The sequence below is a fragment of the Carcharodon carcharias genome, chromosome 4 (genome assembly GCF_017639515.1).
Source record: "Carcharodon carcharias isolate sCarCar2 chromosome 4, sCarCar2.pri, whole genome shotgun sequence".
Classification (NCBI taxonomy): domain Eukaryota; kingdom Metazoa; phylum Chordata; class Chondrichthyes; order Lamniformes; family Lamnidae; genus Carcharodon; species Carcharodon carcharias.
The window spans coordinates 205,351,567-205,376,079 of record NC_054470.1 but is presented as its reverse complement, the minus strand read 5'-3'; the positions used below and the strand labels follow the sequence as shown (position 1 = coordinate 205,376,079).

Genomic DNA, 24,513 nt, shown 5'->3' with positions numbered 1-24,513 from the left:
TAACTAGTGGAATGCCACAGGGATCAGTGCTGGAGCCTCAATTATTTGCAATATATATTGATGACTTGGATGAGAGAAATTAATGTACTATCGCCAAGTTTGCAGATAACACAAAAATAGGTGGGAAGGTAAGTGGTGAGGATGACACAAGGAGTCTACAAAGGGATATAGACAGGTTAAGTGAGTGGGCAAAAACTTGGCAAATGGAATATAATGTGGGAAAATGGGAGGTTATGCCCTTTGGCAGGAAGAATAGAAGAGCTGAATATTATTTAAGTGGAGAAAGGCTGCAGAAATCTGCAGCACAGAGGGATTTGGGAGTCATTGTGTATGGATCCCAAAAAGCTAACATATAAGTTCAACAGGTAATAGAGAAGGCAAATGGAATGTTGGCCTTAATTTCAAAGAGAATGGAGTATAAAAATAGGGAAGTCTTGCTAAAACTATACAAGTCACTAGTTAGACCACACCTAGAATATTATGAACAGTTTTGGTTCCATTACCTAAGGAAAGGTATACTGGAATTGGAGGCAGTCCAGAGAAGGTTTACTGGGATAATCCCAGGTCTGGAGGGATTTTCTTATGAGAGGTTGACTAGGTTGGGCCTGTACACACTGGAGTTTAGAAGGATGCGAGGTGACCTTATTGAAATATATAAGATTTTTAGGGGTCTTGACAGGGTAGATGCTGACAGGTTGTTTCCCCTTGTGGGAGAGTCTAGGACCAGAGAACATAATCTCAGAGTAATGGGGTGCCCATTTAAAACAGAGATGAGGAGGAATTTCTTCCCTCAGAGGGTAGTTAATCTGTGGAATTCTTTACCGCAAAGGGCTATAGAAGCTGGGTCATTAAGTATATTCAAGGCTGAGATAGACAGATTTTTAATCAGTAAGGGAATCAAGGATTATGGGGAAAAGGCAGGAAAGTGGAGTTGAGGATTATCAAATCAGCCATGATCTCATTGAATGGTGGAGCAGTCTCGATGGGCCGAGTGGCCTACTTCTGCTCCTGCATCTTATGGTTTTATGGCTTTGTGGCTACAGTTTACCCTCCGGGGAGTGGGAGTTGGGATGGGGCGAAGACGGTGCAGGTTAGGTGCCTGCAGTTTCCCCTCTAAGGGGAAGGCGGCGCTGGTTAGGTTCCTACCGTTCCCCCTCGAGGGGGAAGGTGGTGCTGGTTCGGTGCCTGCAGTTCCCCCTCTAGGGGTAAGGTGGCGCTGGTTAGATGCCTGCAGTTCCACCTCCGGGGCGCAGGCAGCGCTGGTTTACGCGGCTTATCTTGTTTCCGGCTGTTTTCTCTTTAGCTGCCCCTTGACCTACTGAACCGGAGCGCGCGGCGAGGAAGCGGGAACCGGAGAGAAAGTGAGAAACGTCCCAAAAAACTGATAAAAACCCGAATAACCGAGGGCCCGAGACTTGGCTGCGGAGCTGACTCTCCCCCTCCCTCCTCCCCCTCCTCTCTCCCTCCCCCTCCTCTCTCCCTCCCCCTCCTCTCTCCCCCTCCCCCTCCCCCTCTCCCTCCCTCACCCTCTCCCTCTCACCCTCTCCCTCTCCCTCACTCTCCCTCACCCTCTCCCTCACTCTCCCCCACCCCCAGCTCTCCCTCTCCCTCTCACCCTCTCCCTCACTCTCCCTCACCCTCACTCTCCCTCACCCTCTCCCTCACTCTCCCTCACCCTCTCCCTCACTCTCCCCCACCCCCAGCTCTCCCTCTCCCTCTCACCCTCTCCCTCTCCCTCACTCTCCCTCACCCTCTCCCTCACTCTCCCCCACCCCCAGCTCTCCCTCTCCCTCTCACCCTCTCTCTCTTTCTCTCCCTCAGGATGCCGCCTCTGATGTGCCCCAGCAGCCCCGGCGCAGCGGTGATGGACTCGCTGGAGAACGCGGGCCGCCTGATTGACAGACACCTCCTGGAGGACCGCCTGTACCCGGAGCTGTCCGAGCTGCTCAACGTCCCCAATTATAGTAAGGAGCTTCTCCCGTGGTCAGCTTGCCCCTGTCCCAGGGCAGGGGGAGGTTTGTCGTGCTGCTCAGAGGCACGGTTTAATGATGGTAATGGGGATTGGCATCTCAGGACACAAGGGAAAAGTAACAAAATGTTGGAATTAAAGGTGCTCCGCTGCCCTTACTAAATGTATAAAATCTTTGAAACAAGTTAGGTGAACGAATGGTATAAATGTGGTTTGATCCAGTAGCCATTATTGAAATACAGTTGGAGTGTTCAAGGTTGGAAGGTAAATATTCGATGGTATGTGACTTTTAAAAAGAAAGGCAAAATAGAAGAGACAGAAGGGTTAGCTGACAATAAAGGATGTAGAGAATAGGATCTCAGTCCAGGAAATCAGGACATACCATCAGTATGGATGGAGCTGCAGAATAACCGAGGGCAGAAAAGATTCGAAGGACTAGCTTATAGGCCACCTCACAGTGGCCATGGTGTTGGGCAGAGTATAAACCAGGAAATTATAAGAGTATATAACAGCAATGCAAAAATCCTGGGAGTTTTTAATCTTCATCTAGACTGACAAATTAGTAAAATAGCTTGGAAGATGGGTTAGTGGAATGGATTTGAGACAGTTTTTCAGAATATTAAGTTGAGCCAACTAGGGGGCAGCCTATTTTAGACCTGGTTTTGTTAATTTTTTATCTGATGGTGAAATATCCTTGAAGGAAGGGTGATTGTAATAGAAAAGAATTTAATGTTAAGTTTGTCAGTGATGTTGTTAAGTCCAAAACAACAACATCTCGGAGTTGTTTGTTTCCTCTTTCTATCTTTCCCACCCCAAAGAAATTGGTTCTCACTCGACTACAGGGAAAGGAGCTAGCTGTTTGATGAGTATCTGGTAAACGAGTAAGTTCTATTCTATCCCTAAGATTAAAATAGTGCACAATTTGATAGTAAATGTAATAACATATAAGAAAACAATGTAATTAAGTGATTAATATAACTAAGTAATTATTTAAAACACATGAAGGATGGCAGGACAGGTGATGTGTTAAATTGCAGCATCTGGGAGCTCCTGGATAATTGTGATCCATCAGCAGTAAGTGTTTGTGGCTTGAGGAACTTCAGCTCAGAGTCATTGAGCTGGAGGCTGAGCTGCAGACTCTGTGACACAGCAGGGAGGGGACAGTTACTTGGATGCTTTGTACCAGGAGGCAGTCACACCACTTAGGAGATAGGATCTTCTGATTTGGTCAGTGGCTGGGGACAGGAGGGTGTGACTGTGAGTGACCCAGAGAGCAGGAGTGTGAGCCTCTGTAAATGTCCAACAGGTATGAGGTTCTCTCAGCTTGTTTGGATGAGCAAACTGACGATGGCACTGTGGTAGAGGAAGCCATCCAAATGGGGGAGCAAAAACAAAAGTAGTGGTAGTAGGGGACAGTATAGTGAGGGGGATTGACACCGTTCACAAGGAGCAAGAGTCCATACGGCTGTGTTGCCTGCCGGGTGCCAGAGTTCAGGACATTTGCTCAGGGCTGGAGAGGAACCTGCAGTGGGAGGGGGAGGATCCGGTTGTCATGGCCAATGTCGGTACCAGCAGCAAAGGCAGGATGAGGAAGGAGGTTCTGCAAAGTCAGTATGAGGAGCTAAGTACCAAATTAAGAAGCAGAACCTCAAAGGTAATAATTTCGAGATTATTACATGAGCCAAGTGCAAATTGTCATAAGGCAAATAAGATTAGAGAAATGAATGCATGGCTTAAAGATTGGTGTGGGAGAAGTGGGTTCTGGTTTGTGGGGCATTGGCTCCAGTATTGGGGAAAGTGGGATCAGTAACATTGGGGTTGTCCACACCTGAACCGTACTGGGGCTGGTGCCCTTGCGAGGCACTAATGAGGGAAGTAGAGCGGGTTTTAAATTGAATAGTAGGGTTAAGGGATCAAAGTTAGCAAGATGTGGTAAATCAAAGAGTAGAGACAAGGCAAGAGAGACAGGTATTAATATAGGAAATGGTAAACAGACCATGATAGGGAGGGACAGAGTACAAATCTAAGAGGGAATCAGTCGATAAGACTAGACACTACACAATATAGCAAAAGGACAAAACTAAAGGATAAAAACAAAAAACTGCGGATGCTGGAAACCCAAAACAAAAACAGAATTACCTGGACAAACTCAGCAGGTCTAGCAGCATCGGCGGACAAGAAAAGAGTTGACGTTTCGAGTCCTCATGACCCTTCAACAGAATTGATCTTTCTTTACAAAGAGAGGGAAATATAAGCTGGTTTAAGTTTGGGGGGGGGGGTGTGGTTTAGGATAGGAGCAGATCATCAAAAGATGTCACAGACAAAAGAACACATAGGTGTTGAAGTTGGTGATATTATCTAAACTAATGTGCTAATTAAGAATGGATGGTAGGGCACTCCAGGTATAGCTCTAGTGGGGGTGGGGGAGCATAAAAGATTTAAAAATAATGGAAATAGGTGGGAAAAAGAAAAATCTATATAAATTATTGGAGAAAAAAAAAACACAAAAGGAAGGGGGAAGAAACAGAAAGGGGGTGGGGATGGAGGAGGGAGCTCAAGACCTAAAGTTGTTGAATTCAATATTCAGTCTGGAAGGCTGTAAAGTGCCTAGTCGGAAGATGAGGTGCTGTTCCTCCAGTTTGCGTTGGGCTTCACTGGAACAATGCAGCAGGCCAAGGACAGACATGTGGGCAAGAGAGCAGGGTGGAGTGTTAAAATGGCAAGCGACAGGGAGGTTTGGGTCATTCTTACGGACATACCGCAGGTGTTCTGCAAAGCGGTCATCCAGTTTACGTTTGGTCTCTCCAATGTAGAGGAGACCGCATTGGGAGCAACGAATACAGTAGACTAAGTTGGGGGAAGTGCAAGTGGAATGCTGCTTCACTTGAAAGGAGTGTTTGGGCCCTTGGACGGTGAGGAGAGAGGAAGTGAAGGGGCAGGTGTTACATCTTTTGCGTGGGCATGGGGAGGTGCCATAGGTGGGGGTTGAGGAGTAGGGGGTGATGGAGGAGTGGACCAGGGTGTCCCGGAGGGAACGATCCCTATGGAATGCCGACAGGTGGGGTGAAGGGAAGATGTGTTTGGTGGTGGCATCATGCTGGAGTTGGCGGAAATGGGGGAGGATGATCCTTTGAATGGTGAGGCTGGTGGGGTGATAAGTGAGGACAAGGGGGACCCTATCATGTTTCTGGGAGGGAGGAGAAGGCGTGAGGGTGGATGCGCGGTAGATGGGCCGGACACGGTTGAGGGCCCTGTCAATGACCGTGGGTGGAAAACCTCAGTTAAGGAAGAAGGAGGACATGTCAGCGGAACTGTTTTTGAAGTTAGTATCATCGGAACAGATGCAATGGAGGCGAAGGAACTGAGAGAATGGGATGGAGTCCTTACAGGAAGTGGGGTGTGAGGAGCTTTAGTCGAGGTAGCTGTGGGAGTCTGTAGGCTTCTAATGGATATTGGTGGACAGTCTATCACCAGAGATTGAGACAGAGAGGTCAAGGAAGGGAAGGGAAGTGTCAGAGATTGACCACGTGAAAATGATGGAGGGGTGGAGATTGGAAGCAAAATTAATAAATTTTTCCAAGTCCCGACGAGAGCATGAAGCAGCACCGAAGTAATCATCGATGTACTGGAGAAAGAGTTGTGGAAGGGGGCTGGAGTAGGACTGGAACGTTCCACATAGCCCATAAAGAGACAGGCATAGATGGGGCCCATGCGGGTACCCATAGCCACACCTTTTATTTGGAGGAAGTGAGAGGAGTTGAAGGAGAAATTGTTCAGTGTGAGAACAAGTTCAGCCAGACGGAGGAGAGTAGTAGTGGATGGGTATTGTTCGAGGAAGAAGCTAAGGGCCCTCAGACCATCCTGGTGGGGGATGGAGGTGTAGAGGGATTGGACGTCCATGGTGAAGAGGAAGCGGTTGGGGCCAGGGAACTGGAAATTGTTGATGTAGATTCAGAGGAATCACAGATGTAGGTGGGAAGGGACTGGACAAGGGGAGAGAGAAGGGAGTCAAGATAACGAGAAATGAGTTCCGTGGGGCAGGAGCAAGCTGACATGATCGGTCTACCGGGACATTTCTGTTTGTGGATTTTGGGTAGGTGGTAGAAGCAGGCCGTCCGAGGTTGGGCGACTGTCAGGTTGGAAGCTGTGGGAGGAAGATCCCCAGAGGAAATGAGGTCAGTGACAGTCCTGGAAACAATGGCCTGATGTTCAGTGGTGGTGTCATGGTCCAAGGAGAGGTAGGAAGAAGTGTTTGCGAGTTGACGCTCAGCCTCCGCGAGGTAGAGGTCAGTGCGCCAGACAACAACAGCACCACCGTTGTCAGTGGGTTTGATGACAATGTTGGGGTTGGACCTGAGAGAACGGAGTGCAGTAAGTTCAGAGAGAGAGAGAGATTAGAATGGGTGAGAGGAGCAGAGAAATTGAGACGACTAATGTCGCGCCGACAGTTCTCAATGAAAAGAGTCAAGATAGTGAGAAATGAGTTCCATGGGGCAGGAGGAAGCTGAAGCTGACGCGATCGCTCTACCAGGACAGTTCTGTTTGTGGATTTTGGGTAGGAGGTAGAAGCGGGCCGTCCGAGGTTGGGCGACTATCAGGTTGGAAGCTGTGGGAGGAAGATCCCCAGAGGAGATGAGGTCAGTGACAGTCCTGGAAACAATGGCCTGATGTTCAGTGGTGGGGTCATGGTCCAGGGAGAGGTAGGAGGAAGTGTCTGCCACCTATGGCACCTCCCCATGCCCACGCAAAAGATGTAACACCTGCCCCTTCACTTCCTCTCTCTTCACCGTCCAAGGGCCCAAACGCGCCTTTCAAGTGTAGCAGCATTTCACTTGCATTTCCCCCAACTTAGTCTACTGTATTCGTTGCTCCCAATGCGGTCTCCTCTACATTGGAGAGACCAAACGTAAACTGGATGACCGCTTTGCAGAACACCTGCAGTATGTCCGTAAGAATGACCCAAACCTCCCTGTCGCTTGCCATTTTAACACTCCACCCTGCTCTCTTGCCCACATGTCTGTCCTTGGCCTGCTGCATTGTTCCAGTGAAGCCCAATGCAAACTGGAGGAACAGCACCTCATCTTCCGACTAGGCACTTTACAGCCTTCCAGACTGAATATTGAATTCAACAACTTTAGGTCTTGAGCTCCCTCCTCCATCCCCACCCCCTTTCTGTTTCTTCCCCCTTCCTTTTGTGTTTTTTTTTTTCTCCAATAATTTATATAGATTTTTCTTTTTCCCACCTATTTCCATTATTTTTAAATCTTTTATGCTCCCCCACCCCCACTAGAGCTATACCTGGAGTGCCCTACCATCCATTCTTAATTAGCACATTAGTTTAGATAATATCACCAACTTCAACACCTATGTGTTCTTTTGATCTTTTGTCTGTGACATCTTTTGATGATCTGCTCCTATCACTGCTTGCTTGTCCCTACACCCCCTCCCCACTTCTTCCTCCCCCCCACCTCCAACACCTTAAACCAGCTTATATTTCCCTCTCCTTGTAAAGAAAGATCAGTTCTGTTGAAGGGTCATGAGGACTCGAAACGTCATTTCTTTTCTTTTCCGCCGATGGTAATTCTGTTTTTGTTTTTTTTTTTGACAAAACTAAAGGGTCTGTATCTAAACGCACATAATACTCGAAACAAAACAGATGAACTGATTGCACAAATAGAAATAAATAGGAAAAGGGAGAAGAGTGGCCTTGTAATTAATGATGGTTTTAGCATATTAGAGAGGGATGACCTAAGTTCAGGAAACCAGGATGTAGAAACGGTTTGAATTGAGATGAGGAATGATAAAGACAAGTCACTTGTGGAGTACAGGTCTCCTAATTGTAACTACACGGTAGGACAGGGTATAAAAGAAGAGAACAAGGCGATGGCATAGGGCTCTGGGGACACGGGTTCAAATCCCGCCACGGCAGATGGTGGAATTTGAATTCAATAAAAGACCTGGAATTAAAAGTGTAATGATGATCAATTGTCGATTGTTGTTTAAAAAAAAACATCTGTTTCACTTATGCCCTTTTGGGAAGGAAATCTGGTCTGACTCTTAAATGCCCTTTGAAATGGCCCTGGCAAGCAACTCAGTTGTATCAAACCGCTACAAAGTCACAAAAAATGAATGAAATTGGACGGACCACCCGACATCGACCTAGGCAGCGGAAACAACAATGGCAAACTCAGAACAAAATTAAAAATACCTGGCAAAACTCAGCAGGTCTGACAGCATCTACGGAGAGGAATACAGTTAACGTTTCGAGTCCGTATGATTCTTCTGTTAAACTGTATTCTTCTCCGCAGATGCTGTCGGACCTGCTGAGTTTTTTCAGGTATTTTTGTTTTTGTTTTGGATTTCAAGCATCCGCAGTTTTTTGCTTTTAACAGCAAACTCAGCCCCGTCGACCCTACTTACTAACATCTGGGGGCTAGTGCCAAAATTGGGAGAGCTGTCAAGACATAGTCATCCTCATGGAATCATATCTTTATAGATAATGTCTCAGACGCCACCATCACCATCCCTGAGGTCGTGGCACAGTGATATACAGTCGGAGTCTAGAGTTGCCTGGAGTCCTCAACATCGACTTCGGACCCCATGAAGACTCATGGTGTCAGGTCAAACATGGGCAAGGAAACCTCCTGCTGATTACCACGTTCTGTCCTCCCTCAGCTGATGAATCAGTGCTGCTCCATGTTGAACACCACTTGGAGGAAGCACTGAGGGTGGGAAGGGTGCAGAATGTACTCTGGGTGGGGGACTTCAATGTCCATCACCAAGAGTGGTTCGGTAGCACCGCTACTGACTGAGCTGGCCGAGCCCTAAATGACATAGCTGCTGGACTGGATCTGTGGTAGGTGGTGAGGGAACCAATAAGAGGGAAAAACATACTTGACCTCATCCCCACCTGCCTGCCTGCTGCAGATGCATCTGCCCATGACTATATCAGTAGGAGTGACCACTGCACAGTCATTGTGGAGACTAAGTCCCACCTTCATGTTGAGGATACCCTCCATTACGATGTGTGGCATGACCACCGTGCTAAATGGGATAGGTTTCAAGCACATCGAGCAACTTAAGACTGGGCATCCATGAGGCGCTGTGGGCCATCAGCAGCAGCAGAATTGTACTCGACCACAATCTGTAACCTCATGGCCTGGTATCCCCCACTCTACCATTACCATCAAGCCAGGGGATCAATCCTGGCTCAGTGAAGAGTGCAGGAGGGCATGCCAGGAGCAGCACCAGGTATACCTAAAAATGAGGTGTCAACCTGGTGAAGCTATAACACAGGACTACTTGCATGTCAAACAGCATAAACAACAAGCGATTAACAGAGCTAAGTAATCCCGCAACCAATGGATCAGATCTAAGCTCTGCAGTCCTGCCACATCCAGTTGTGAATGGTGGTGGACGATTAAATTGTGCAAGCTCCACAAATATCCCCAGCCTCAATGATGGAGGAGCCCAGCACAGCAGTGCAAAAGATAAGGCTGAAGCATTTCCAATAATCTTCAGCCAGAAGTGCTGAGTGGATGATCCATCTTGGCCTCCTCCGGAGGTCCCCAGCATCACGCATGCCAGTCTTCAGCCAATTCGATTCACTCCACGTGATATCAAGAAATGGCTGAAGGCACTGGATACTGCAAAGGGTATGGGCCCTGACAATATCCTGACAATAGTACTGAAGCCTTGTGCTCCAGAAATTGCCGTCCCCCTAGCCAAGCTGTTCCAGTACAACGCTGCCATCTACCTGGTGATGCGGAAAATTGCCCAGGTATGTCCTGTACACACACTGGGACAAATCCAACCCGGCCAATTACTGCCCCATCAGCCTATTCTCGATCATCCATAAAATATTGGAAGGGGCCATCAGCAGCGCTATCAAGCAGCACTTGATTAGCAATAACCTGCTCACTGAAGCCCAGTTTGGGTTCCGCCAGGGCCGTTCAGCTCCTGATCTCATTACACCCTTGGTTCAAACGGACAAAAGAGCTGAACTCCCGAAGTGAGATGAGAGTGACTTCCCTTGATATCGAGGCAGCATTTGACCGAGTGTGACATCAAGGAGCCCTAGCAAAACTGGAGTCAATAGGAATCGGGGAAAACTCTCCACTGGTTGGAGTCATACCTAGCACAAAGTAAGATGTTTGTTGGAGGTCAGCCACCTCAACTGCAAGAGTTCCTCAGGTCAGTGTCCTCAGCCCAACCATTTCAGCTGCTTCATCAATGACCTTCCTTCCATCATAAGGTCAGAAGTGGAGATGCTCGCTAATGATTGCACAATGTTCAGCTCCATTTGCTGTGACTTGGATACTGAAGCAGTCCATGTCCAAATGCAGCAAGACCTGGTCAATATCCAGGCTTGGGCTGACAAGTGGCAAGTGACATTTGCACCACACAAGTGTCAGGCAATGACCATCTCCAACAAGAGAGAGCCCCTTGATGTTCAATGGCGTTATCCCCCATCACTGAATCCCCCACTATCAACATCCTGGAGGTTACCATTGATTAGAAACTGAACTGGACTAACCATATAAATACTGTGGCTACAAGAGCAGATCATAGGCTAGGTATAATGCGACGAGTAACCCACCTCCTGACTCCCCAAAGCCTGTCCACCATCTACGAGGCATGACAGAAGTATGATGGAATACTCACCACTTGCCTGGATGAGTGCATCCCCCACAACACTCAAAAAGCTTGACACGGTCCAGGACAAAGCAGCCGCTTGATTAGCACCACATCCAAAAACCCCCTCCACCACAGTTGCACAGTCACAGCAGTGTGTACCATCTACAAGATGCAGTGTAGAAACTCATCAAGACTCCTTAGACAGCACCTTCCAAACCCACGACCACTACCATCCAGAAGGACAAGGGCAGCAGATGGATGGGAACACCACCACCTGGAAGTTCCCCTCCAAGTCACTCACCATCCTGACTTGGAAATATATCACCGTTCCTTCACTGTCACTGGGTCAAAATCCTGGAGCCCGCTTCCTAACACACTGTGGGTGTACCTACACCATATGGACTGCAGCGGTTCAAGAATGCAGCTCACCACCACCTTCTCAAGGGCAACCAGGAATGGGCAAAAAATGCTGGTGTAGCCAATGACACCCACCACTGTGAATGAATAAAAAAAAAGATAATGGGAGCTTGCCAGAAAAGTACAGCAATAATCATGGGGGTTTTAATCTACATATAGACTGGAAAAATCAGATGGGCAAAGGTAGTGTAGATGAAGGGTTCATAGTATGTTTTCAGGGATAGTTTCTTAGAACAGCACATTCTGGAGCAAATCAAAAAGGCTCTCCAAGACCTGGGATTGAGCAACAATATAAGATTAATTGTTAACCTCCTAGTGAAGGTTCCCCTAGGTAGCAACGATCATAATATGATTGAATTTTGCATTCATTTTGAGGGAGAAATGAGTGCGTCCAAGACTAGTATTTTAGACTTAAATAAGGACAATTATGAGGGCATGAAAACAGAGTAAAGTGAACTGACAAATGAGGTTAAGGGATAGGCCAATAGAAGTTCAGTGGCAAACATTTAAAGGGATATTTCAAACTACACAATAGATATATTCCAACGAGAAAGAAAAATTCCAAGGGGAGGGCCCACCATTCGTGGTTAACTAAAAAAAGTTCAAGACCTTATCAAACTTAAAGAAAAAGCAAATAATGACGCAAAGACAGGTGGCAGGTCTGAAGATTGAGAAGAATGTGAAGAACAGCAAAGTGATAAAAAGATGGCAGATGAATTAAACTGCTTTGGTCTTCACTACAGAGGACACAAGTAACATCCTGGAAATAGCTGTAAATCAAGAAATAGGAGGGAGGAACTCGGGAAAATGACAATCACTGGGGAAGTGGTATTGAGCACATTGTTGGGCTGCGGGCTGACAAATCCCCAGGTCTGGATGGACTTCACTGTAAGGTCTTGAAAGAAGTGGCTAGTGAGATAGTTGATGCACTGGTTTTAATTTTCCAAAATTCCCTAGATTTGGGGAAGATTCCATTAGATTTCAAAATAGCAAATATAAAAAGAGAGTGAGACAAAGCAAGAAACTATAGGCCAGTTAACTTAACATCCGTCATAGGGAAAATGTTAGAAGCTTTTATTTAAGATGTTGTGGCAGAGCACTTTGAAAAATTCAAGGCAATCAAGCAGAGTCAACATAGTTTTGTAAAAGAGAAATCATGTTTAACCAATTTATTGGAGTTCTTTGCAGGAATCACATATGCTGTGGATAATGGGGAACCAGTGGATGTACCGTACTTAGATTTCAAGAAGGCATTTGATAAAGTGTCACATCAAAGGTTATTGCGGAAAATTAAAGCTCATGGTGTAGGGGGTGACATATAGGCATGGATAGAAGATTAGTTGGCTGACAGGAAAAGAGTTGGCATAAATGGGTTTTTTTCTGGTTGGCAGGATGTGACGAGTGGTGTGCCACAGGGATCAGTCTTGGGTGAAGGGACCGAACGTTTGGTTGCTAAATTTGCTGACAACAGAAAGATAGGTAGGAAAGTAAATTGTGAAGAGGACCTAAGGGGTTTACAAAGTGACATTGGTATAAGAAGGGTTGTATAGATAAGCTAGGGAACTACAGGCCAGTGAGTTTCACGTCAGTGGTAGGGAAACTATTGGAGAAATTCCTGAAGGAGTGTATCTATCTCCACTTGGAGAGGCAAGGTTTGATCAGGGATAGTCAACATGGCTTTGTCAGAGGGAGGTCATGCCTAACGAATTTGATTGAATTTTTTGAGGAGGTGACCAGGTGTGTAGATGAGGGTAGTGTAGTTGATGTAGTTTATCTGGATTTCAGCAAAGCCTTTGACAAGGTCCCACATGGGAAACTTATAAAGAAGGCAAATGCACGTGGGATACAGGGTAATTTGATAAGGTGGATTCAAAATTGGCTTAGTTGTAGGAGACAGAGGGTGATGACAGAAGGATGCTTTAGTAACTGGAAGCCAGTGTCGTACCACAGGGATGTGTGCTGGGTCCCCTATTATTCGTCATTTATATAAACGACATAGATGCCTATGTGGGGGTTAGGATTAGTAAGTTTGCGGATGACACAAAGATTGGCTGGGTGGTTAACAGTGAGGTTGTGTGTCTTGGGCTACAGGAAGATATAGACGGGATGGTCAAATGGGCAGATAAGTGGCAAATGGAATTTAACCCTGAAAAGTGTGAGGCAATACATTTTGGAAGGAGTAATTTGACAAGGAAATATACAATGAACGGCATGACACTAAGAAGTTCTGCGGAACAAAGGGACCTTGGCGTGTGTGTCCATAGATCTCTGAAGGCGGAGGGGCATGTTAGTTGGATGGTGAAAAAGGCATATGGGACACTTGCCTTTATCAATCGAGGCATAGTTTACAAAAATAGGGAGGTCATGTTGGAGTTGTATAGAACCTTGGTGAGGCCACAGCTGGAGTACTGTGCAGTTCTGGTCACCACATTATAGGAAGGATGTGATTGCACTGAAGGGGTTGCCGAGGAGATTCACTAGGATGTTGCCTGGGATGAAACATTTAAGTTTTGAAGAGAGGTTGGATAGACTTGGGTTGTTTTCGTTGGAGCAGAGAAGACTGAGGGGTGACCTGATGGAGGTGTACAAGTTTGAGGGGCATGGACAGGGTGGATAGGGAGCAGCTGTTCCCCTTAGTTGAAGGGTCAGTCACAAGGGAGCATAAATTCAAGGTGAGGGGCAGGAGGTTTAGGGGGGATGTGAGGAAAACCTTTTTACCCAGAGGATGGTGACAGTCTGGAATGCACTGCCTGGGAGGGTGGTGGAGGCGTGTTGCCTCACATCCTTTAAAAAGTACCTGGATGAGCACTTGGCACGTCATAACATTCATGGCTATGGGCTAAGTGCTGGTAAATGGGATTAGGTAGGTAGGTCAGGTGTTTCTCACATGTCAATACAGACTCGATGGGCCAAAGGGCCTCTTCTGCACTGTGATTCTGTGATTGTGAGTGGGCAAAGAACTGGCAAATGGAGTATAATGTGGGCAAATGTGAAATTGTTCATTTTGGCAGGAAGATTATAAAAGAACTTAGCTAAATGGTGGGAGATTGCAGAGCTCTGATATTGAGGGACCTGAGTGTCCTAGCGCATGAATCACATAAGGTTACTATGCACGTACAGCAGGTAATTAGGAAAGCTAAAAGAATGTTATCATTTATTGTGAGGGGAATTGATTACAAAAGTAGGGAGTTCAGTTGTAAAAGGCATTGGTGAGACCACATCGGGAGTATTGTGCACACTACTGGTCTCCTTCTTTAAAGAAAGATGTAAATGCATTAGAAGCAGTTCAGAGAAGGTTTACGAGAGTAATACCAGAAATGGGCAGGTTGCCTTATGAAGAAAGATTGGATAGACTGTGCTTGTATCCACTGGAATTTAGAAGAGTGAGAGGTGACTTAATTGAAATCTTTAGAAACATAGAAATATAGAAACTAGGAGCAGGAGTAGGCCATTTGGCCCTTCAAGCCTGCTCTGCCATTTGTTATGATCATGGCTGATCATCCAACTCAATAGCCTGCTACCGCTTTTTCCCATATCCTTTGATCCTTTTCGCCCCAAGAGCTATATCTAACTCCTTGAAAACATACAATGTTTTGCCCTCAACTACTTTCTGTGGTAGCGAATTCCACAGGCTCATCACTCTCTGGGTGAAGAAATTTCTCCTCATCTCAGTTCTAAATGGCCTATCCCATATCCTCAGACTGTGACCTTTGGTTCTGGTCTCCCCCGCCATCGGGGACATCTTTTCTGCATCTACCCTGTCTAGTCCTGTTAGAATTTTATAGGTTTCCATGAGATCCCCCCTCATTCTTCTGAACTCCAGCGAATATAATCCTAAACGACTCGAACTTTCCTCATATGTCAGTTCCGCCATCCCAGGAATTAGTCTGGTAAACCTTGGTTGCACTCCCTCTGTAGCAAGGACATCCTCAGATAAGGAGACCAAAACTGCACACACTATTCCCAGTGTGGTCTCAGCAATGCCCTGTATAAATGCAGCAAGACATCCATGCTCCTGTACTCAAATCCTCTCGCTATGAAGGCCAACATAGCATTTGCCTTGAAAAAACTCAGCAGGTCTGGCAGCATTGGCGGAGAAGAAAAGAGTTGACGTTTCGAGTCCTCATGACCCTTCAACAGATTCCAGCATCCGCAGTTTTTTGTTTTTATCATAGCATTTGCCTTCTTTACCGCCTGCTGCACCTGCATGCTTACCTTCAGCGACTGGTGTATGAGGACAACTAGGTCTTGTTGCACATTCCCCTCTCTCAATTTACAGCCATTCAGATAATCTGCCTTCCTGTTTTTGCTACCAAAGTGGATAATCTCACATTTATCCACGTTATACTGCATCTGCCATGCATTTGCTCACTCACTTAGCTTGTCCAAATCACACTGAAGCATCTCTGCATCCTCCTCACAGTTCACCCTCCCACCCAGCTTTGTGTCATTTGCAAATTTGGAAATGTTACATTTAGTTCCCTCATCTAAATCATTAATATATATTGTGAATAGCTGGGGTCTCAGCACCGATCCCTGCGGCACCTCATTGCCTGCCATTCGGAAAAAGACCTGTTTATTCTTACTCTTTGTTTCCTGTCTGCCAACCAGTTTTCTATCCATCTCAATACACCACCCCCAATCCCATGCGCTTTAACTTTACATGCCAATCTCTTATGTGGGACTTTGTCGAAAGCCTTCTGAAAGTCCAAATAAACCACATCCACTGGCTCCCCCTCATCAACTCTACTAGTTACATTCTCAAAATTCCAGTAGATTTGTCAAGCATGATTTCCCTTTTGTATATCCATGCTGACTCTGTCCGATTCTGCCACTGTTTTCCACGTGCTCAGCTATTAAATCTTTCATAACCCCACTACTGACGTCAGCCTGACTGGTCTGTAATTTCCTGTTTTCTCTCTACCTCCCTTTTTAAATAGTGGGGTTACATTAGCTACCATCCAAACTATAGGAACTGTTCCAGAGTCTATAGAATCTCGGAAGATGACCACCATTATTTCTAGGGCCACTTCCTTAAGTACTCTGGGATGAAGATTATCAGGCCCTGGGGATTTATCCACCTTCAATCCCATCAATTTCCCCAACACTGTTTCCCTACTAATACTGATTTCATTCAGTTCCTCTGTCTCACTAAACCGTGTGTTTTCCAAAATTTCTGGTGCTGTTTGTGTCCTCCTTTGTGAAGACAGAACCAAAGTGTGCATTTAATTGGTCAGCTATTTCTTTGTTCCCCATTATAAATTCCCCTGTTTCTGACTGTAAGGGAACTACCTTTGTCCTCACCAATCTTTTTCCCTTCACATACCTATGGAAACTTTTACAGTCAGTTTTTATGTTCCCCGCAAGCTTACTCTCGTAGTCTATTTTTCCCTTCTTAATCAAACCCTTGGCCCTCCTTTGCTGAATTGTAAACTGCTCCCAATCCTCAGGTCTGCTGTTTTTTTTTAGCCGATTTGTATGTCTTTTCCTTGGATCTAATACTATGTCGAATTTCCCTTGTAAGCCATGGTTTGGCCACTTTTTCTATTTTACTTTTGCGCCTGACAGGAATAAATAATTGTTGCAGTTCACCATGCGCTCTTTGAATGTTTGCCATTGCCTATCCACCGTCATCCCTTTAAGTTACGTTTCCCAATCCATCATAACCAATTCGCATTTCATATCATGGTAGTTTCCTTTATTAAGATTCAGGACCCTAGTCTCAGAATCAACTACGTCACTCTCCATCTTGATGAAGAATTCTATCAAATTATGGTTGCTCATCCCCAAGGGGCCTCGCACATCTAGCTTGCCAATTATTCCTTTCTCATTACACAATAGCCAGTTGAGGATGGCCTGTTCTCTAGTTGATTGCTCAACCTATTGGTCCAGAAAACCATCCCGTATACACTCCAGGAATCCTTCTTTATGGTATTCTTACTAATTTGATTTGCCCAATCTACATGCAGATTAAAGTCACTTTAAGATCCTGAGGGGTCTTGACAGGTGGTCGTGGAGAGGATGTTTCCTGTTGTACGAGAATCTGGAGCTAAGGGTCCGTGTTTAAAATAAGGGGGCGTTCATTTAAGACAGGGATAAGAAGAAATCTTTTCTCTGAGGGTTGAGAGTTGCTGGAACTCTCTTCCTCAAAAGGCGGTGGAAGCTGAGTGTTTGAATACTTTTAAGGCAGAGCTAGATAGATTCTTGATTAACAAGGGGGTGAAAGGTTATCAGGGGTAGGCAGGAGTGGCCTACTGCTCCTAATTCGTCTGTTTGTATAATGAAACATGTCAAGGCTCTTTACAGAGAGAGCCAGATTAGACGATATTCGGGTAGATGGCTGAAACCTTGGTTAAAAGGAAGTAAGTTTTTAAGGAGGATCTTGAAAAAGGAGAGTGCGAAAGGTTTAGGGAGGTAATTCCAGAGCTTCGGGCCTGGACATGGCCAGTGATTGAGCAGTTAAAATTGGGAATGCTTGAAAATTGATAGAGGAACACAGATATAGGAAGGTTGTAGGGCTGGAGCAGATTACAGAGCGGGGAGGGGTGAGGTCATGGAGAGATTTAACAAGACAGATGAAAATTTTAAACTTCAGATGTTGGTCCAGGAGCCAGTGTTGATCATATGAACATATGACCGTACCAATTAGGAGCACGAGTAAGGTTCTTGGCCCTTTGTGCCTGCTCCACCATTCAATAAGATCATGGTTGATCTGAATGTAACCTCAACTCCACATTCCTGCTTATCCTGATAACCTTTCACCTCCTTGTTAATCAAGAATCTATCTAGCTCTGCCTTAAAAATATTCAAAGACTCTGCTTCAAAGACTTTGGAGGCAGAGATTTCTAATGACACTCAACCCTTGGGACTAATTTTTCCTCATCTGTCTTAAATGGTGACCACATATTTAAACAGTGATCCCTAGTTATACAATCTGCAATGATGGGTGATAGATAAATAGGATTTGGTGTGAGTTAGGCACAGGCAGCAGAGTTTTGGATGATCTCAAGTTTACAGAGGGTCAGATGTAGGAGACCAGTCAGGAGTATGTTGGAAAAGTCAAATCTAGAGGTAACAAAGGCACAAATGAGGGTTGCAGCAGCAGATGAGCTGAGACATGGGACAAAGCTGGGCAGGGTTATGAGGGTGAAAGAAGGCAGTCTTGGTGAAGATTCAAACCAAGGTTGTGAACAGACTGGATTCAGCCTCCGGCTGTTGCCAGGGAGAGGGATGGAGTGAAGGAGGCGGTGAGGGAGCAGAGTTTGGAGCAGGGACTGAAAACCATGACATCAGTCTTCACACTGTTTAAATGGAGGAAATTTTTACTCACCCAGTACTGGATGTCAGATAAGCAGCCTGATAATTTGACAGCTGTGGAGTCGTTGAGAGAGGTGGTGGTGAGGTAGAGCTGTGTGTCATCAGCATACATGTGAAAGCTAACTCTACCTTCAGATGATGTCACCAAGGGGCATCATGAGAAATAGGAGGAAGCAAAGGATAGATCTTTGGGGGACACCTGAGGTAAAAGTGCGGAAGCAGGAAGAGGAGCCATTGCAAGTGATTCCCTGGTTATGATTAGATAAATAAGAATGGAACTAGATGTGTGCAGTCTCACCCAGCTGGACGAAGATAGAGGGACTTTGGAGGAGGATGGTGAGGTCACTGTGTCAAAGGCTGCAGACAGGTTGAAAAGGACAAAAGGTGGTGGGGGTGCACGTAGGGTGTGACTTTGATAAGAGCTGTTTTGGGACAGTGGCAATGGAAACCTGACTGGGGAGATTCGACCATGGAGTTCAGGGAACGTTGGGCTTAGATTTGGAGATACGAGCACACGTACAAAATGAATTAGGAGCAGGAGTAGCTAATTCGGCCCTTCAAGCCTGCTCCGCCATTTGATAAGACCAAATGATCTGATTGTAGCCTCTACTTTCAGGTTCAATAGTTTACAATGATGGAGGGGTCAAAGGGTTGGTTTAGTTTTGAGCAGACGGGTGATGACAACAGATTTAAAGGAGAGATGGATGACACTGTAGAGGAAGAACCGTTAATACTATCAGCTCACAGCGACCAGAAAGGTAAGTTACATGATCAGTTTAGTGGGAATATGGACGAGGGTGCAGGACCTAATGGACAAGATGAGCTCAGAAAGGACATTATGGGAGGTAGGAGAGAAACTAGAGAAAGGTGCATATTTAGTGCTAGGGCAGGTGGGGATCTTTGACCCAGTGAGCAAATGGAAGGAAAAGACACAGCAGAGGCTCGGGTGGATGGCCTTGACTAGTCGAGAAATCCATGAAATCCTGTTGGTGATGGGAGTGGAGGAGACGGGAGAGGGGTTTTGGAGGAGACAGGGGAGAGGTGTTTTGGAAGAGAAGCCTGAGGTTTCCTTTGCATTCCAGTTTCAGCAGTTGAGAGCAGGACCTGATAATGCTTCATGTAATCTAGCCAGATCTGTTATCTGCCTTATTCTTTCAAGTTTACATCCCTTGGACTTAGGTGATCAGAGATGAGGGCCATATGAGGGCAAATGGCCAAGATATGAGAGAGAGGAATGGTTTTATTGGGGATTAGGGCATAAAAGTTGGCGTGAGATAAAAAACAAAATGCTGGGAAAACTCAGATCTGGCAGCATATGTGGAGAGAGAAACGGAGTTAATGTTTCGAAACCATATGACTCTTCAGAGCTAAAGAGAAGTAGAAATGTGATGGATTTTATATTGTTTAAGAGGGGGTGGAGCAAGATAGAAGGTCAAGGATGGGTGGGAGCTAAAGAGAGTTTGACAAAGATGTCACGGAGACAAGGCAATGGGAATGTTAACGGTAGTGGGAAAGACTGAAGGATAAATTAATTAATTAAAATTAAAAAAAAAACAATTGGATTAAAAATGGGCTAAAAATGGAGCAGAGAGTTCATGGTATGAAGTTGTTGAACTGAATGTTAAGTCCGGAAGGCTATAAAGTGCCTAATCGGAAGATGAGGTGCTGTTCCTCCAGTTTGCGTTGAGCTTCACTGGAACATTGCACCAGGCCAAGGACGGACATGCAGGCATGAGAGCAGGGTGGTGTGTTGAAATGGCAAGTGACAGGAAGGTCTGGGTCATGCTTGCAGACAGATGGAAGGTGTTTCGCAAAGCGATCACCCAGTCTGCGTTTGGTCTCCCTAGTGTAGAGGAAATCGCACTAGGAGCAGCGAATGGAGTAGACCAAATTCAAGGAGGTGCAAGTGAAGCCATACTACACTAGAATGGCGTGTTTGGGGCCTTGGATGGTGAGGCGCGGGGAGGTAAAGGGGCAGGTTTTGCACCTTCTGCGATTGCATGGGAAGGTGATGAGGTGTTGGGGGTGATTGAGGAGTGGACCAAGGTATCCTGGAGGGAACAGTCCATACGGAATGTTGACAGGCAGATGTGTTTGGTGGTGGCATCATGCTCGAGTTGGCGGAGGATGATCCTTTGAATGTAGAGGCTGGTGGGGTGAAAAGTGAGGACAAGGGGGACCCTATCGTGGTTCTGGGAGGGAGAGGAAGGTGTGAGGGTGGATGCGCGGGCGATGTGCCGGACACGGTTGAGGGCCTTGTCAACCACCATGGGTGAGAAACCTCGGTTAAGGAAGAAGGAAGACATGTCAGAAGCGCCGTTTTCGAAAGCAAACCATCTGGAGATTTGTTCACTTTTAAACCTGCCAACACCTTTAATGCCTTGTCACTCCCTATATTAATTTGCTCAAGAACCTCACAGTCTCTCCCAATAATTTTGAATCCACCTTATCAAATTACCCTGTATCCCATGTGCATTTTGCCTTCTTTATAAGTCTCCCATGTGGGACCTTGTCAAAGGCTTTGCTGAAATCCAGAGGAACTACATCAACTGCACTACCCTCATCTACACACCTGGTCACCTCCTCAAAAAATTCAATCAAATTTATTAGGCATGACCTCCCTCTGACTATCCTTGATCAAACCTTGTCTCTCCAAGTGGATTTTTCTCCAATAGTTTCCTTACCACTGACGTCAGATTCACTGGTCTGTAATTCCCTGGCTTATCTCTACAACCTTTCTTTAATACTGAAACCACATGAGCTGTTCTCCAGTCCTCTGGCACCTCCCCCATGGCCAGAGAGGAATTAAAGATTTTGGTCAGAGCCCCTGTGATCTCCTCCTTTGCCTCCCTCAGCAGCCTGGGACACAAACCATCTGGAGATTTGTTCACTTTTAAGCCTGCCAACACCTTTAATGCCTTGTCACTCCCTATATTAATTTGCTCAAGAACCTCACAGTCTCTCTCCCCCACTTCCATACCTTCATCCTCATTCTCTTGGGTGAAGGCGGATGTGAAATATTCGTTCAACACTCTAGCGATGTCCTCTGGCTCCACCCATAGATTGCCCCCATGGTCCCTAATGGGCCCTACTCTTTCCCTGGTTATCCTCTTCCCATTGTTGTAATTATAGAATATCTTGGGATTTTCCCTACTTTTACCAGCCAAAGCTTTCTCATATCCCCTCTTTGCTCTCCTAATTACTTTGTTAAGCTCTACCCTGCACTTTCTACCTTATCTACTCACGTTCCTTTATCAACCTTGCCTGTTACATTCTCAGAAAACTCGTCAAACACAATTTGCCTTTCACAAAGCCATGTTGACTCTGCCGCCTTGTATTCTATTCCTACTCCATGATTGTATATGATTTTCTAAATGTCTTGTTACTGGTTGCTTAATAATGGATTCTAGCATTTTCTCAATTACATATGTTAAATTTCTTGATTTCTGCTTGTTTCCTTTCTTGATTAGAGGTGTTACACTTATGGTTTTCCAATTCACTGGGACCTTTCCAGACCTAGGGAGGAGTGTAAAACAATCAGTCATTTGAGAAAAATCAACGTTCCCTGTTTTCTTGACTTGCTAGTTGAGAAATCCGCAAATGGATTCTCCACTGCTGTCAATCACCAGTCTTCCTTCACTGGTCAGTATACAAGCTGGGATTTGTGCAGCTCCATGTGCTTTAACATAATTTTTTTAATAGAGTCCCAGCAATTTTCTCACCTTGCAAGTTTGACACAGAAATAGAGCGCATCAAAGCTTTCCTTTGGGGCAGTGGCTATCCAGGTCAGATTGCTGTTCGTTGTGTATTGCAAACTTGCAAATGGGCCAAAGGTCCATTTGACCTGATAAGTGCCTGGTCACTTTACCCTGAAAAGGCAAAGTAATTCAAAATTTTAACAATAAGTTAAGAAAGTCGTTTCACAATGCTATAATGCAGTAGCTACCCGAGTGGCATTTTCCACTAACAGGATGCTGCGTCAGTCCAAAAAGATGTTCTACCCACCATACAATTGAGCAACGCTATGTATGAATTTCAGTGCTAGTGTAATGCCAGGTATGTGGGCCAAACCGCCCCAAAGATTGTCTGAATAAATCTCTCAGCATGTTCCTTCGGTTGTTCGTAATAGAGTACTCAACCGGCCTGTGCTTGCAAAACCCAAAAAAAAACACCTGTTAAATGTGATTCTGTGATTGGGCAGCACTTCATGAACAATCCTGAATGCGCTGATAGCGACACCAACAACCAATTTAAAGTAATCAGTTGAGCTCATAATGTGGCTCATTTATGCATACTAGAAGTGACACATATTCAAACGCAGGGACCTGTTCTCTGCAAACAAAAATATGTTGAAGCCTGGTGCCTTACTTGAATTACTTAGAAGCATGGAGAGCCTATAGTTCCCTGTTGTTTCTCTATGGCAATGCCTGGGCCAACCAGAATCAATTTGCTAACCAATCTTCTGTTGTATAAATTGTTACGATCTTTTGCAATTTGACACTCCTTCCTAATTTGTCCTAACGATTGCAAGGGGAAAAGCTTCAGCAACACGTCTCTTTTCAGCACTAGAGAAAGAGTACTAGAATAAGTAAAGGGACTAAAAACGGTTAAGTAAAGGGACTAAAAGCTGACAAGTCCTTGGTTCTGATGGCCTGCAACCCAGGGTCTTAAAAGAAGTGGCTGCAGAAATAGTGAATGTATTGGTTGTGATCTTCCAAAATTCCCGATATTCCTGGTGTGAAAGGGTTGTCTCATGAGGAAAGCTTGAGCAGGTTGGGCCTTTACTCATTGGAGTTTAGAAGAATGAGAGATGATCTTATTGAAACGTAAGATTCTGAGAGGTCTTTGAGAGGCTGGGTGCTGAGAGGATGCTTCCTTGTGGGGGAGTCTAAAAAAGTTTAAAAATAATGGTTCTCCCATTTAAGATGGAGGTGAGGTATTTCTTTTCTCAGAGAAGAAATCTTTGGAATTCCCTACCCGAGAGAGCAGTGGAAGCTTGGTCGTTGAACATGTTCAAGGATGAATTGGACAGATTTTTGATCAACTAGGGAGTCAAGGATGAACGCAAGGCAGGCAGGAAAGTGGAGTTGAAGCCACAATCAGATCAGTGATCTTATTGAATAGTGGAGCAGCTTCAATGGGCCAAATGGCCACTCCTAGTTCCTTGATCTCATGGCATCGTGTAAAGAGAACTTGATTGTGTTGCAAGCTCACACTCTAAATGATGCTATTAAATATTGGTGACACATTTTATACCACAACACTTGACCCTCTGTCAAAAGACAAACAAAAATAATAAAATATTGTAAAAACAAATCATGGAGCATTGCTAAAATCAAAACTACACAGGAGAGGGTGGGGGTGGCCTCACATGCTGGACGGATTTCCTGACCTCCTTTTTGTTCAATTACAGACAGTCCATCCCTGTCTGGGATGACAGATATGGATTATCCTCTCCAAGGACCCGGCCTGGTATCTCTACCCAACCTCCCAGAGATCAGCCCAATCCGACGAGTCCCACTGCCTCCGGAACTGGTGGAACAGTTTGGACGTATCTTTTAGTGATTATGGTTCGGAGGGTTAACCATGGTGTGGCATTTGCACTCCTGTCTTTGGTGTGAAGCTGCAAATGTGCAAGGCATAGCGGCAAAGTGTGTGAAGTGTGATGGCTACACTGGCTGTAAATCATATGTTTTGGCAGCACCTGTCCTCTGGGTCATCCCTCAATGCACAAACACAGGGAAACAAACAACTGCACAAATACAGCCTCACACACACACACACACACACACACACAAACACACTCTGTATCTCTCACACGGTTGCCAGTGCAACCATCATGCTTCAGGCACACCCCTCACACTCTCATGCTGACACACTCACATTCAGATGTTCACAAGCTCGCACAAATGCGCGCACACTGTTCACACAGACGCGTGCACACAGTCACAAACACTCACTCACAAACACCCTCGCGCTCACAACCGCACTCTTAATGTCACACACTCATAAACAGGCACTCTTGATTTGCTTTCGGGCTCGGTTACTCTCCAGATTCACTAGCGGGTTCAGTAATGGGCTTGGTCACTCTCGGGGTTTAGTATCAGGCTCAGTCACTCATGGGGTTCAGTTGTTTCAGTCTCCTGAAGCCTCACTGAAACAGTTGGTTCCTT

The 24,513-nt window shown here is 45.6% G+C and overlaps 1 protein-coding gene across 4 annotated transcripts in view; it reads left to right on the top strand.

Annotated features, from left to right (window-relative positions):
• Positions 1 to 1,305: 1,305 nt before the first annotated feature.
• Positions 1,306 to 24,513, top strand: part of nup155 (nucleoporin 155) — a 287,604-nt gene continuing 264,396 nt past the window's right edge. For 3 of the 4 annotated variants that reach the window (XM_041186949.1, XM_041186950.1, XM_041186951.1), the window contains exons 1-3: positions 1,306 to 1,361; positions 1,822 to 1,964; positions 23,754 to 23,891. In XM_041186949.1, the coding sequence (XP_041042883.1) occupies positions 1,823 to 1,964; positions 23,754 to 23,891 (280 nt within the window). In that variant the 5' untranslated portion in view covers positions 1,306 to 1,361; position 1,822. Of the gene's footprint in view, positions 1,362 to 1,821; positions 1,965 to 23,753; positions 23,892 to 24,513 lie in introns of those variants that run through there. The other variant, XM_041186952.1, reaches the window with a different exon arrangement.